Source organism: Vigna radiata, chromosome 7 (genome assembly GCF_000741045.1).
Source record: "Vigna radiata var. radiata cultivar VC1973A chromosome 7, Vradiata_ver6, whole genome shotgun sequence".
Taxonomy (NCBI): domain Eukaryota; kingdom Viridiplantae; phylum Streptophyta; class Magnoliopsida; order Fabales; family Fabaceae; genus Vigna; species Vigna radiata.
This window is the reverse complement of record NC_028357.1, coordinates 1,633,604-1,649,034: the sequence shown is the minus strand read 5'-3', so window position 1 is coordinate 1,649,034 and position 15,431 is coordinate 1,633,604. Positions and strand designations below refer to the sequence as shown.

Genomic DNA, 15,431 nt, shown 5'->3' with positions numbered 1-15,431 from the left:
ATCTATTGGTCTCATCTTAAAACAAACAAATACAGTTGATAACGTAAAATATTATATTTTTTATATTATAATATAAAACAGTTCTTTCTCAGGTAAAATATTATAATATTTTATATTATAATATAAAATATTAAATACATTTTCAGTAAGAGTTTTGTCATGTTCACAAATCCCCATTAGTTTGGAATCTACTCTGTGTTAGCATTTTTTTGAAATAACGTAACTCAGGTGTTGCATTTATACTTATTTGATTAAATTTGAACATAAAAACTAGTTTATTAAATTTTTTGTGGTAAATTATGAGCACCACATAAGAAAATGACGTATCGAATTTTAAGATAAAATATGTTCTTGCTTTTATCATTATTCCTCTTCTTCCTTAGTGAAGAAATATTTCTTCGTATTTTTCAATACATAATACATTTTTTTAATATTTATTAAGTATTATCATCACAGAGATGATTTAATGAGTAACACAAGTCATTCTAATTTGATAACACAATCAGTTGAGTCATTTTATTAAAAAATATGATTCAATGCATATATAGACTTTATTTGTATATTTATGAATTCTATATTAGTAACACTTGAAATTGGTGACTTTACACTTAAAAAATATTTTTGCAGTTTTCAAAACATATTTTAAATAAAACATTCTTAAATATGAACACGAAATTCAAATTCATCATTCTTCTAAATTTTTTATATCCGATTAAAAAACGAATGTTTATAAAATTTTTAATTTAATAATGTTAAATATTTTTTTACATATTAAATGATATTCTAAAATTAGTTTACAATTTGATGTCAAAGTATAAAAATTAAAACCACATTAATCTTAAAAATACACAAATATTTCATTAAAAAGTTAATATTTATTAAACAAAAATAACTTTTACACAATGCACCTCTCTTAACTGATAAAGCTTGCTGTGAATTTATATTATGTACATCAAGTTTGATCTGTATCTACCTACTGTCAATGTATATGTTAAATTTTTCACGAATTATTATTTAAAACATATATATATATATATATATATATATATTAATGAGAAAAATAAAAAAGAAATAGTTATTTCTATTTTTTTAAGACATGAAATAAATTAATAAAAAAAAGTGAAAAATGATAGTTTTTATCAGTGTGAATTCGAAATGTAAGTCTAATTAGGATTAATTCCCTTTCTCTTTCTGGTGGCATTCCCAAAAGCGAGTGATAAGATAAGTGACATTCCATCATATATCAATTCAAGTTTAATCTGTTTTTTTAGTTGAATAAATCATTTGAAGAAAAACCTTAGACCAGTCGAAGTGGGTCGTCAGAATTTTGTTGCATCAGAATGACTCAGACCAATAATCGTGTGATGAAATCACTGAAAACATTTTATTTTCAGGCATTCATCTATAATGGCAGAGGCAACATCTACCATTTTAACAATATTTTTTTAATAATTTTTTGATAATATATATGTGACAAATTTTAATTAGTTTGTTTTAAATATTCTTTTAAATATAAATTTAAATATATCAATAAAATAATAATAAGTATTTTATTATAAAAAAATTATTAAAAAAAAATTATCAAATGACCTTTCACTCAACTGTTCAATAACTAGTGCATTCCATTTCAATCACTCTTTCTTCCCACACATAATTATTAACTCATTCACCCAAATCACTCTCTCAACTCATTTTTATTCCACTCACTGTATTTCAAACTCAACCTTCACATCAAAAACTAAAACTATCATGTCTAAGTTTCATTTCTCTAAACTATATTTTAAGTATAGGCATATTTGTTTCTTTATCAAATTGTCTCCATTTTTTAAGTAATGTTAAATTATTTTCTCATTTCTAACGAAACTATTATCAATTTTGGACTTTGTTTTCTTATCACATGTTTAATAAGTCACTAAAATTTAATTAATTTACATATCCGATTAATCTCAAACATGTACCCTTTTTATTTATTAATCTATATGAAGGTTTTTTTAATATAGTTAAACAGAAAATTTAAAATTTGTTTTCCAAAATTATGCATGTAATTAGCTGTTCAATAGTAATAGTCACTAAAATAATTTCTCAAAATTTAAATCATATACTGATCCTTTAAATATTTTATCACCAATTTGCTTTCAAAAGATTGACTATGTCATGAAATTATTCTTTAAAAAAGTCCAAATATGCCATATAGAGAACAAAGTGGTGACAATTATATTGAGAATCGGTCGATGATATATAAGAGTAAATATGTGAGATACTAATTTAGTGATAAAGTTTTAAAGAATTAAAAGACAGACAAAAAGAATCTCTTGAGAGAACCATTTATTAGGTCTAAAAGAAGTATATATAACGTTGGATAACTTAGACAATGTCTTATTGTAATCGGAATCTTCTAACTTTTTGTGTCACAAATCCTTGGAAGATGCTCCTCGTTCCTTTCCAATATTATACAAACAATAGCATATGTTGACCTGATAAGCGTCGCTGTCGTCATTCTTTTTATATATATCATTTTAAGAAACCTTCATAGGCAGCCATTGTTTGGAGAAAAGAGTAAAAGAGATGTTGAATCTGTTGATGATAGTGCAGAACTGTTACCACATAATCTTGGTCGCATTATTGACTATAGGAGTAACATATTTGGCTTCAAAAGCATGGAAGAGAGCTACAACAAACCAAAGAGAAGAGATTCCTGGAAGGTTGGGACTGCCTTTTCTTGGGGAAACTCTTGCTTTTCTTTCAGCCACTAATAGCACAAGGGGATGCTATGATTTTGTCAGACTTAGGCGATTGTGGTATGTCACTACTTACTTTTCTCTTCTTATATATACTTGTAAATTCTAACTGCTTTTTCTTTCCGACCAGAATCTGGTCTTATAAGATACAAGCTTTTTCATTCTGAACAGAAAGTATATATAACACATATCACCTAACGACTTTAAGTTAGAGACATGTCCACAAGTTATTAGAGCTCATAACTCATGGAAATGTATTACTTCATCGCGTCATACAGATCGCTTGAACAGTTCACTTTCTACCTATACATGCTCATCATAATTAAGACGTTATTCTACAGTTTAATTTTAGGATACAAACACATCATTTTAGCACGATTATTACATAGTTGAATTTTCAGGTTACAGTAAATTTCTAATCAGAGTAGGGCTGTTTTGAAAATAACCATTAATGAGTGAATCATTAGCTAGTCTGGTTTAAAAATTAGACAACTTCTGTCTATTTTTTATGTTATTTTTGTCTTAGAAGCTTGTTTCAAGTTACCTAGACTCAAATTTAATTATTAATTATTGGAAAACAATACAAAGACACGTAAATGTAAGTTTTTAAGTTTCGTAGAACTTGATAAAGCATACTCAAGTTTTTTTTTTCATATAATACAGTTTTAAGGATAAACTATAGATATTAAAAAAAGTAAATTTTAGTACTTGTAAAAAAAAAAAAAAGACAGATTGAAGGATGAAAACTGTGTAAAAATTTTTTAGGTATCTTATATTAAAGTTGGTATGTGTTGAAATAGGAATGGGAGATGGTTCAAGACAAGGCTATTTGGGAAGATTCACATATTTGTTCCTAATCCAGAAGGAGCAAGGACCATATTTGCCAATGACTTTGTACTGTTCAACAAGGGTTACGTGAAATCAATGGCAGATGCCGTGGGAGAGAAAAGCTTATTATGTGTACCCGTTGAGAGTCACAAAAGAATAAGGCGTCTTCTATCAGAACCATTTTCCATGACTTCCCTATCCGCATATGTCACCAAATTTGACAAACTGTTGTGTGGAAGGCTACAAAAGCTAGAAGAAACCGGGAAAAGTTTCAAGGTGTTGAACTTTTCTATGAAGGTAAAAACAAACTTCTATACCTAATATAGATTTTATATTCTAAACTTATCAGAAATAATGATAGATATTTACTATAATGACAATTTATTATTAAATGATAAAACACATCTTTTTTTATATTATCAACATATAATATTTATTAGAAGAAACTTTTACATTGTTTAAGACTACGTGTTTTCATATGTAAAAAAGAAAAAATTTCAAGGCGACGATTTGTGAGCATGAACTGAAAAAATGTGGCCATATATTGCATAAAAACCAACCAGAGTCCAATTATCAGAATCAAATGTATATGGACCATTTTATGCTTACTCTGCTTAGTATGATGATAATAAAGAACATATTAACCATTTAAGTGGTAGAAATGCCCACATATGGTCCCTTTTATTTTCGGCTTTTTAATCAGAAGTATACTTATCTTCTCTGGAAAGTGCTGGGCAGTAGCAAATATTTACATAGTAACCCAATTTCTTTACCAACATAATTTTGACGGTTTGCGATGTGATACCGGTGTGAAGTCTCAAGTAGACTATATGTGCTCCCAGTCCTAACTACCATGAATTGTTTGCATATAAAGATGACATTCGATGCAATGTGTGATATGCTGATGAGCATCACGGAGGATTCATTACTACGACAGATCGAAGAAGACTGCAACGCCGTCTCTGACGCCATGTTATCCATTCCCATCATGATTCCTGGTACCAGATACTATAAAGGCATCACGGTTAGTGATATCTTTTAAACTCTATATATATATATAATAATCAAACTTCTTGTTTTTTTATCTTTTATTCTTTTTTGCGGCTGAAGTTTAATGGGTAAAATAATTAAGTTTAGTGGTTGATGAAAAAATCAACTGTTGATATCACGGCACAACGTCATAATAAATGAAATTGTTGAAATATCAATTTTTTTTCTCATAAAAAATTAAAATCAATTTCTTTATTATTCAATCTAGAACCAGTGAAATCCAAAAATTGAATAAAATATCAATTCGGTCTTTAAAGTAATCACCCTCTCTCCTAAGCAATCTCTAACCTAATTAAATTATACAAATAATTAGGAGGTTTGATCTGTTTAAGGACTCCTTAGGAGAGAAGATGATACTTAAAAACTAAATTGAAAAATTATTCCTTAAGTTTTATTATGGTTAAGCAGGCTCGTAAAAGGCTCATGGAGACCTTCAGAGAGATCATTGCCAGACGTAGGAGGGGAGAAGAAACTCGAGAGGACTTTCTTCAGTCCATGTTGCAGAGAGACTCACTCCCACCCAGTGAAAAACTTGATGACTCGGAAATAATGGATAACCTGCTGACATTGATAATTGCTGGACAAACGACCACGGCAGCGGCAATGATGTGGAGTGTAAAGTTTCTACATGACAACAGAGAAGCACAGGACATACTCAGGGTGAGATGCAGCACATATTCTAGTCAAACCAAGGACCCAAACTCAACTAAGATTAATTACCAACCATAAGTATTAGCAATATATTTAACCGAATTAACAGTAGAATTTTCTGTCATATGCAGTATTATTGTAAGTGTCATTTTGATGCTATTTGGAAGGGATAACCCCGTTTTTCTTTCTCAATGTGGTATTAGATACGAGAAGGAAGTTCATTATAGAAAACTATGTGCTCACTTGCACAAGAAAAAATGACCAGAGTTTCATCTTGACTTACAGGAAGAACAGTTATCCATAACCAACATGAAACCAGACGGAGCTTCACTTAACCATGAAGATCTAAACAACATACGTTATGGTTTGAAGGTTAGAGTTATACTCTAGAAATGCTGCACATGCTATGAAATGATTGCTTGTCTATCTAAACTGGAAGCTCCTACGACAAAAGTTCAAAGTCAATAATCAATTCGTGTTCTATCCAGGTAGTCAAGGAAACATTGAGAATGTCCAATGTCCTGCTATGGTTTCCTCGTGTTGCACTTCAAGACTGCACGATCGAAGGTGAGTTTACTCAACTCCTTTGAAGATATCAAGACAATTATGTTCATTATGGTTTGCTTAATTATAGGAGGGCGTCATTAGTTTTTCTGGCCTTCTATGACTATGTTACTAACCATACAGGGTATGACATAAAGAAAGGTTGGCATGTTAACATCGATGCAACTTACATACATCATGACTCTGATTTGTACAATGATCCGTTGAAATTCAACCCACAAAGATTTGATGTAATTGGCTTTCTCTCCACTTATTGGCTCTTTCTCTGATTGTTTTTTGCCACGTCCTTGTGTCAAGAAATTACTTTTCGTCTCATATCTGCAGGAACATCAAAAGCCATACAGTTTCATACCTTTCGGATCAGGGCCTAGGACATGCCTTGGGATCAATATGGCAAAAGTGACAATGTTAGTCTTTTTACACAGGCTTGCTGGTGGTTATACGTGAGTATTTTATGTCATACCACGATTCCTATTCTTCTTTTCTTCTATAAACGACAATTAAAAGATACTCCTCCGTAGGTGGACCCTTGATGATTTAGACACTTGCTTAGAAAAGAAGGCACACATACCTAGGCTAAGGAGCGGTTGCCCAATAACTTTGAAGTCCTTGAGCAAAACTATGCTAGAGTCATAAAAGAAGGTCATGGAGATTTACAAGAAAGGGAAGGCTTGATAAGAACAAAGCAGCAGAGAGTAGTCTATATCTGCAGATTTAACATCACATGAAATAAATCCGTGGAAGAGTTATATATGTGTATCAATCCAATTACCACACTACTTCTAAGAAATGGTAATCCGAATCTATTATCTGCATACTATTAATGAATAGAGTTACGAATTGCATGTAAGATTACCTGGTGGTAGATGATGTGTCCTGTTCAAACTTTGGGAGAAATCACAAGAATAACTAGCTGCTTGTTGGAACAATGCGTGGGAAGAAACCAACCGCTTTACCTCTAACAAATTTCGTGTATGGTTTTATATGAAACAACCACAGTATATATAGGTGGAGGGTAGGTAGTCTTGTGTCTTTTTTAGTGGCCCACTACAATAATCCGCACAAAAGCAGGAAAGTGCGTATGAAGCAACGAGAGACAAGTACACAACTGATAACTATTGGGATAAACTGATATAATCCAAGTAATTTGACCTCTATCTAATCAGAGTTTTACACAAGTAAAATTACTATTTCAGTCAACAACTAGCAATATATCAATCTGTGCAAGTCCCCCACACAATACATGATTGATCCCACACTCACTCTTGGCTACGTGTGTTGTGGATCAAGATCCTTTGAAGTGCAAGATTCGCTTTCACCAGTAAAAAGTAGTGTTGATATACGGGTTATGCATAACAAACTAGGAGTTTGTTATAACCCGTTCAAGAATATCTTGTCAATGGTAATTACTTGAACTTCAAANTGCATCCTCTGCACTTTAGAGTATAAAAGAAACGGCTTGAACAATACTTGTGATNCATTATTTCCAAAATTTTATATCAGTAAATCCTATAATGTTCACAAACTCTATGCAATGACAAAATAACAGCCACATTAGCAATATAATGAACAGAAAACTGACATGAAAAAAGTAGACATGTTAAACCTTAATGAATAGAAATTGACTTGTATAACAAACTAGGAGTTTGTTACTAGGAGTTTGTTATAACCCGTTCAAGATTATCTTGTCAATGGTAATTACTTGAACTTCAAACTGCATCCTCTGCACTTTAGAGTATAAAAGAAACGGCTTGAACAATACTTGTGATTCATTATTTCCAAAATTTTATATCAGTAAATCCTATAATGTTCACAAACTCTATGCAATGACAAAATAACAGCCACATTAGCAATATAATGAACAGAAAACTGACATGAAAAAAGTACAGACATGTTAAACCTTAATGAATAGAAATTGACTTGTACTCTTTAACTGTATTTGTAATAGCCTGCTCTACCGGAAGTCTTTCCATACTTGAAGCCCCATAAAACCCATGGACTCCTTTGGTTCTCTTTAATATGAATTCCGCTTCCTTTGGACCAGATATTGGACCTGCATATTCCAAGAGATTATTCTGAGCTGGGACTATAAGTTGACAAACACAAACAACTACTCTATTCAGAACAATAAACAAATACATTCACAGTTCTCAACGAATTTCTCACACCAAAAACCAACATACTCAAGAACAACTCGCTAAAAAATCATCTAAGACAATTGCATAAAAGTTTCTCACTGGATGTCGCATTCATTGCTGAAAACTTATCATGCAGAGCATCCAAACACTTTGAAAATGAAAACACATCTAAACTTCGACTCCAATCTTTCTTTGCTTACAGATCAAAGCCTTTTCCATTCCTTTGTACTGAAACCCTCCTTGACCGTACCATCTTTTCTTTTGGTTTAACTTTGTCACTCTTTTGGGTTGACCATACACAAATTAAGCCAAATAGAAGTTTTTCAATATGAACAGGAAACATGAAAAGATTCAATACATGGCTCCAACATAAGATTAGGAAGATGTTTTTCAGTTATCTGTTAATAAGCATTCTACACTTCTGGTCTAGGCCCAAATAATAATAATTGACCAGTGAACACATAATTTAATATTTAATCTTCAAATAGTGCATCCATAAAACTTCAAATATACATTCATAAAACTTTTGAGGTGACTTGCATACCTCCATGGCACAATACGATGACATTGGGATTGATGCTGTGTGCTGCTTCTGCAATAGCTTGTACACGAGTTACACTTTCGTCAAGTGAAACAGCTGTTTTTGCACCTATGGAGCCTGTTGTAGTTAGACCCATATGGGCAACTATAATATCAGCGCCGACTGTAGCCATTTCAATAGCTTCATGTTGATTGAATGCATATGGAGTTGTCAAGAGACCCATTTTATGGGCTTTCTGGATCATCTGAACTTCCAAGCTGATAATTTAATAGGAAAATGAAATAAAGTTGGGAGAGATGTAACACTCTAATTAATATGATATGAGAAATTGTTTTCCAAATACCCACCTATATCCCATTCCCGTTTCTTCAAGATTTTGTCGAAAATTCCCATCAAATAACCCTACTGTAGGAAAGTTTTGTACCCCAGAGAATCCAGTAGACTCCACCTGTCTAAGAAAGTAATCCATTCTGCGGAAGGGATCAGTTGCACATACACCAGCAAGAACTGGAACCTTCTTTACCACCTGAAAACAAAATATAAGTCAAACATAATGGAAAAGAAAGAGATATAGTACTAGCATAGCAAGGGGATTTCATAATTACATAAAGTTACCAATTTTTATTCAAGATGGGTATTGAGGGTTAATACTTTATTGCTAGTTAATCTGACCCTAAGAATTAGTATTTTCAGTTTCTTAAATGTCGAAAAGCTTAAGTTATTAGTTGAAAGTGCATGAACAGCCTTCTATGTAACATTTCTAACACTTCACCTCATACAAAAGCATTTTAGGCTTTGAAGAGTGGACAAGCATGGGTGCACCTACCTTGAGTTAAAATTCAACTTTTTATTAAAAGAACGGGGTGGATTGATCAAACTGTGATCACTTGGTCAATGGCCTTTGATAGTTGAAGCAACTTTTCAAAAGGATATGCTATTAGTTCAAAGCACATGTGAATATTATATGTAAGAGAGTAACTCAACTACTCTCAGGATTAGTTAGTGGTTAATTACAAGTGGAATACAACTGTCATTAGCTTGATATGATATATGCCTAAATATATACAAACACACATACACACTCCTAATCTCAATCTTTCAAAATAACAAAATTCAGTTTCTTTCTCTACTATTTTCATGGTTTCAGAGCTTAGTGATCCTCGATGGTGAAGTCACTCTCTTCACTATGGATTACATCAACATCTTGGTGTATCCAAGTTCTTCCATTTCTCTACGAGCCCTATGTGATGCTGATTAGGGTGCAGATAGATGATCTACTTCTAGTGCAACAGTGTATTTTGGTACAAATCTTATATCTTTGAGGTCTAAAAAGCGACAAGTTGTTGCTCAATCAAGTACTGAAGCTGAATACGGAAGTCTAGCTCAATTCACTACAGAAATTTTATGGTTTTAGACATGTCCCCCTGAACTTGGTATTTCTTATTCATGCATCATATATTGCAATATTCAGTTGTTGTCAAAGAAAAAATCATTGCCACAGAGCTAATTGTCAAACATATTCCTGCCCAAAACTGAGATCATTTGCGATTCCCACCCAATTACAGTTTGTGGTGTGTGTGTGTGTGTGAATACCATATGAAAGAGGGCAGTTCCCAATTGCACTCAGAGTCAGTTAATGATTAGTTATAAGCTGATACAAGCAAAAAGCTGCCACTAGTATAGGCATGTACGTACGCACTGTATCTCTCTTTCAAGATAACAGTAACAGAATTCCGTATCTCCTAAGGACTCACTACCCTGTTGTGATGGCCCTAACCCAAATAGCTTTCTGATTTAGCCATTGGACCTTTTCCCTGAATAGCCCACTCTTTCCTTTTATTTTATCTGTTCAACACCCCGTGGTGATATGCATTATTTTGGAAAAGAAAAGTTTTCTTCCTTAAAGACTACCAATCATATTTTGTGACGTTTCATAGTTTAGTTTCTCCACTTATCACCAGCTATATTAAACAAGAATTTTGAAATTAGTGTATGCTTGACTTAAGAAGCATCTGCAAAATCAGACACTTTGAGTGAAAAAAACTTCAATAGAAGTTAGCAGTTGGACAATACTTTTAAAGTATTCGAGAACAAGTAAACAATTAATGGCATACTGGCAAAACTTCATTGGCCATGTCGAGAACAACAGCATTAGCATCAGCAAAAGGTAATAATCCAGCTAATGAACCTCTTCCAGCCATTCGGAAGCGCCCAGAGTTGTACAAAACTATTAGATCAACCCCTCCAGCTTCTTCAAACTTGGCAGATATACCAGTCCCTGCACCAGCTCCTATTATAGGAATTCCTTTATCTATTTGATGTTTCAGTTGCTGTAATATGAGCTGTGTTTTCTCCAAAGTTTCTGCAAGCAAAAATGAAAACATCATTTCCATAGTTGACGTAAAACATATATTTTCTACCAAAAGCAATTCTGGAGAGCGCCTAATATAAGTCAAATTAAACAGCTTTTCAGCACAAAAAGAAGCAATTGGCTTTCAATAAATCTCTTTCAGGCCAACACAAATTAAGTTTTACAAGAGCAAAACACAGAAATAAGGAGTAAAATTGAAAGAACTAATTACTTATTGCAAAATACTGAATAACATAATGCAAAATCAAATTAAATGAGAACCTGTTCTAGCTTCTGGGAATTCACTAGGTGGATAGACGATGGTCCCAAAGCTTGATGCATTTGAAACATAATCTTCATTAAATTGTTCAACAGATTCAGGATTGACAACTTGTTGTCGAGTAGAATCTGTACTAGTTTTCTCATTAATCTCTAAAAATGCATCAACCAATGCATTTGCAAATTCAAGGTCATTAATATGATGAGGATACACCTTTACCTGTACACAACTCTTTTAACTTTACAAAATACTCAGCAATAAATAAAATGAAATTAAGAAAACCTGAAGCTGATAATTATGATAAGTAATACTATTGAGCAACCATAGTACCTGTCTATCACCATTAGTCGCAATAAGGTTTTGTAATTCACGAAGAAGAGTACCAGTTGCCTCTGGATCATAGAAAGGCTTCCCAGGTGCATCTAAAGCAGATACGCCCTTCTCTGGAAGGCACACACAAATCTTAGATGATGAAGTCTGCAGTTTCTTTGCTATGAAATCAGCAAACTTTTTGTTCTCATCTACTGTTGTTCGCATGAGCGAAACCTGCAAAAAGAAATAATTGATTTCTTATGTTGGCATAAAATAATGACTTCAAGCATTTTTAACACGTGGTAAACATCTTCAGTTGCAGGGAATGATAAAGTGTATTGTGAAAGTCTAGTTTTGGTATTAGTCACAGGATTGCAGGAAATATGCATCTAAGTTCAAGGAGAAAATGATGAAGAAAATACTTTGTAGGACCTTACAGGTAATCTAATCACAAGCAGATATGACTAGTTTTCAAGCAAAGACCAAAACAGAACGGAGTCATATAGAGTAGTCACCTGTTTATTGTGTTCATATATATTTCTTTGCTGAAACTTCGATGGTATAGTATCTTTTGCTCCAAAGTTCACCATGTCTAATGCCCCCACACTCAAGACTAACGGGATTTTATTTTCTATGATGGCATCAAAACGAGAACTGTCACAAGCCATTACACCTCCAACTATGTAGTCTGCTACCTCTGTCGTTGTGATGTCAAAAACACCCTAACCGAAAAAGAAAGGAAGACGAGTGAGCAGAAAAGGAGACACAAATACATAAAGAAGTATCTGAAATGAAAAAAAATAAATATAAAAAACAGAAAACAAGTGATTTCAAAACGCTTATCCCAAGTCATTTCATCTGACAAGATCACACAATTATGTGCAAGAACCTTATGAGTTTACTTTCCCAAAACAGAATACGTATCCATATATCTAAAATAAAATGAAGGCGGTATTGAGTTTAATAAATACTCAATGTTCCTTGGTTAGGGTTGAAAATGACTAGGCAAAAAATGAATTTCTCTCCAAGAACATTCAATATGCTCAAGAATCAGGGTAAGTAGCTTAGCCTTGACAGCTATACAGTTAGGTCATAGGCCTGAGCTCTTGATGTATATAAAACAAGTCCAATCAATTGGAAGCTGCAACTAAATAAGGATCATAACTTAACCTCCCTAAAATGTCACATCCATAAGGTGCATTGATCAAAAAGTAAGGAAATTGCAACATGAAGCCTCAACAGAAAATACAGTCCTAAGCGTAAGTATTCTAAATTCATAGAAGACCAAAGCAGAATTGTCCAGATAAAATATTTCTTATACTATGATTTCAAAACAAGTGAAATTCCAACACGTTCAAAACACAACATCAGCTAAATTTCCCATACTTAAATAAACACGGACTTAGCTGTTTCAATACCTGTATAAACCCCTCTCTAACCAAATTCTCCATGGCCCTGCCACCAACCCCAGTTGCATGGAAAACCAGGGTCTCATAACCTTCTTTATGCAACCTATCCTGGACAGCATTAACACAAGGAGTAGTAACTCCAAACATAGTTATCCCAACTGTAGGTTTATCTTCAACGCTAGAAGAATCCTTTAAGCTCTGAATCCTTCCAACAACCATCCCGGCAAATGCAGCCGCGGCATTAGACAAGATCAGTCTGCTTACCCTGTTGATGCCTGCAATGTCCACAACAGATGGGAACAAAACCAAATCTGAGGTTCCAACATAAGGTTCAGTTAGACCGCTGGCCACTGTGGAGACGATGACCTTTGGGATCCCAATCGGGAGAGAGGTGAAGGGAGACGACAGCAGTGACGTACCCCCACTCCCCCCAACACCAATAACACCAACAAGACATTGATCCTCATGAGACTTCTTCAAGAACTGCTCCAATGCCTGGCTCATCGCGGCAACCGCCTTGCCCCTGTCATCCGGGAGAAGCAAGGGTTCGTTTATTCCAGTGTTGTAGGAAGAGACAACGTCATTCCTGGAAATAAACGGGAAATCTTGCAAACTTTGTGGCGCATTCGAACCAGTAGAGACATCAACCACCACCACCTCTACCTGTCACCAACTCCCATCAAAATATAACTAATCAAACTACAAAAAAACACGATTTAGAGTCAGAAATATATATTGCGCTCCTCCAGTGACTGTTCACATCACCTTGACATGATAAAACTTCAATCAATTTGCTAATATGTACTTTCACCAATTAATTAGCTTAATAAACAGTTTCATGTTAAAGAACTAATTTCTATATTCAGATAAAAACAACAAAAATTACGAATTACGGGATCAAATAGAATAATGGCGGTAGCTGTCGCGTGAATTGAACAATTGTGAGTAGTACGTGTGTACCTTGGAGGAGGAGGAGGAGGAGAAGCGGTGGAGATTGGAGCGAAGTGAATCGGAGAGGAATCGGAGCTCGTGGAGCTTGGTGTCGAGGGTTCCGACGCAGAAAACTCGAAGAGTTGTGGAGTGGTTTTGGTGTGCCATATTGGAGAGTGAAGGTAATGGAGGGAGAAATCACACCTTTCTTTGCCTCAACAACCTCACTCGCAATATTGTAGCATTCCCTTCCAATGTGCCATTAAACGGACTTTCAACCAAACAAGATACCATTTCTTCACAAAATCACTTTACAATCGCCTCCTGTTAACTCATTTTCTGCTCACCACTCTCTTTCGTAAACAACTGTGATCTCAACATCTGAATATTGTTTTATTATATTAAAATATATTTTAACAGCACACGTGGAGATGATATTTACTAAAAGAGCTAATTAACTTTAAGGATATTTTCATCGGAATCATTTCTTTAAAATTTTCTTTCTATTCCAAAATTCAATCTTTTATATTTTAATCCAAATATCTTATTATTTTTGTTTTCATCGTTCACTAATGATGTGGTTATATTTTTTTATCTTCAACTCATCCATTAAGCTTTTCTTTTATTTTTTTTTTACTTATCAATCGATTTATCTCTACTTAAAAAATAATAAGTTGACTAATAAATTAAAAGAAACTGAAAAAAAAAAAATTAATTAAGGATTAAATATGTTTTTAGTCTTTATATTTTGGGGTGATTTTGGTTTTATTCAATTTTCAAACTAAGGTACAATTTAATCTTTCAACTTTAGAAAACTATGGTTCTAGTCTTTTTTACCAAATTTTTTTTAACTTTATTGGTGGTTTCAAACGCGTTTCTGACTAAAATCAGAGTTTTCTAAAGTTAAAAGACTGAATTATACCTTAGTTTGAAAATGAATTAAAACCAAAATCACCTCAAAGTATAGAGACTAAAAACATATTTAACCCATTAATTAATAACATACCAATTATAAATTCTATTTTAATAGTATTCAACAGAAAAAAAATAATAAACAAATAGATAAAACTTAAATAAATTATGTATATAACACACAAAAAAATAACTTGTCCAACTATCCACAAAAGTAATCCATCAATACATAATCTCTACAACAATATGTACACTAGTCGAACCATTACAATAACTTTTCATTGAAATTCTCTTTGCCACATACATCATTCATTAAAATCATTTAGATTTTATTTAAAATTATTATTTAGTTTTTGGATGAATGATATATATCCTAGAAATCTTTTCTTAATATATTTTAATCATTATTTATTTAAACAAGTGATATTTATTTATATATCATATTAACTTTCACACAAAATATCATTGTTCTTTTAATAATATATTACCTATTACAATATTTAATAAAGCTTTGTGAATAATTATTTCTCTCTAAAACTTTCTTTTTATACTTTTTAGTCTTTTTCCTCATAATTTATTTATTTTTAATTTGACTGCATCTCGCTAAGAACTAGGAAGTATTTCTATGGCTTAATATTATTAGTCCCAATTTTAGTTGGAAATGTTTCAAATGGTTCTAATTTTTTTTTTTTCAATGTAGTCTTAAAGATCGTAATTTATGTTCAATT

The 15,431-nt window shown here is 32.8% G+C and overlaps 2 protein-coding genes across 9 annotated transcripts; one reads left to right on the top strand and one right to left on the bottom strand.

The window, feature by feature from the left end:
- Positions 1 to 2,554: 2,554 nt before the first annotated feature.
- Positions 2,555 to 6,499, top strand: LOC106768563 (cytochrome P450 90A1-like). Of its 2 annotated transcripts, none has more exons than XM_014653787.2 (9): positions 2,555 to 2,798; positions 3,539 to 3,863; positions 4,441 to 4,590; positions 5,025 to 5,276; positions 5,553 to 5,639; positions 5,756 to 5,834; positions 5,955 to 6,061; positions 6,156 to 6,274; positions 6,353 to 6,499. In XM_014653787.2, exons 1-9 carry the CDS (start codon positions 2,566 to 2,568, stop codon positions 6,465 to 6,467), a joined length of 1,467 nt encoding a protein of 488 aa, XP_014509273.2. In that variant the 5' UTR covers positions 2,555 to 2,565; the 3' UTR covers positions 6,468 to 6,499. The 2 variants fall into 2 exon arrangements, with proteins under 2 accessions (XP_014509273.2, XP_022638408.1); XM_022782687.1 differs by having other exon boundaries at positions 5,868 to 6,061.
- Positions 5,222 to 14,156, bottom strand: LOC106768561 (UPF0261 protein SACE_5696). 7 transcript variants are annotated; one of them, XR_002668376.1, is made up of 12 exons: positions 13,822 to 14,156; positions 12,871 to 13,524; positions 11,968 to 12,174; positions 11,471 to 11,686; positions 11,143 to 11,359; positions 10,625 to 10,872; positions 8,858 to 9,036; positions 8,514 to 8,767; positions 7,732 to 7,884; positions 6,688 to 6,878; positions 6,403 to 6,537; positions 6,112 to 6,149 (listed from the first exon to the last, which is right to left on the bottom strand). XR_002668376.1 is itself a non-coding variant. In XM_014653785.2 (10 exons), exons 1-9 carry the CDS (start codon positions 13,957 to 13,959, stop codon positions 7,733 to 7,735), a joined length of 2,265 nt encoding a protein of 754 aa, XP_014509271.1. In that variant the 5' UTR covers positions 13,960 to 14,156; the 3' UTR covers positions 5,222 to 5,240; position 7,732. The 7 variants fall into 7 exon arrangements, 5 of the variants coding, with proteins under 5 accessions (XP_014509271.1, XP_022638406.1, XP_022638407.1 ...); XR_002668375.1 differs by having other exon boundaries at positions 6,403 to 6,878; XM_014653785.2 differs by lacking the exons at positions 6,112 to 6,149; positions 6,403 to 6,537; positions 6,688 to 6,878 and adding an exon at positions 5,222 to 5,240.
- Between the last annotated feature and the right edge of the window lie 1,275 nt (positions 14,157 to 15,431).

Excerpts from the sequence above, each read along its gene's own strand:
- LOC106768563 (XM_022782687.1), top strand. The coding sequence starts at position 2,566 with ATGTTGAATCTGTTGATGATAGTGCAGAACTGTTACCACATAATCTTG. Across the intron at positions 3,864-4,440 it reads TGTTGAACTTTTCTATGAAG|ATGACATTCGATGCAATGTG; the intron begins GTAAAAACAAAC and ends TTGCATATAAAG. Across the intron at positions 5,835-5,867 it reads TCAAGACTGCACGATCGAAG|ACAATTATGTTCATTATGGT; the intron begins GTGAGTTTACTC and ends GAAGATATCAAG.
- LOC106768561 (XM_014653785.2), bottom strand. The coding sequence starts at position 13,959 with ATGGCACACCAAAACCACTCCACAACTCTTCGAGTTTTCTGCGTCGGA. Across the intron at positions 12,175-12,870 it reads TTAGAGAGGGGTTTATACAG|GGTGTTTTTGACATCACAAC; the intron begins GTATTGAAACAG and ends TTTTTCGGTTAG. Across the intron at positions 7,885-8,513 it reads CATCGTATTGTGCCATGGAG|GTCCAATATCTGGTCCAAAG; the intron begins GTATGCAAGTCA and ends TGGAATATGCAG.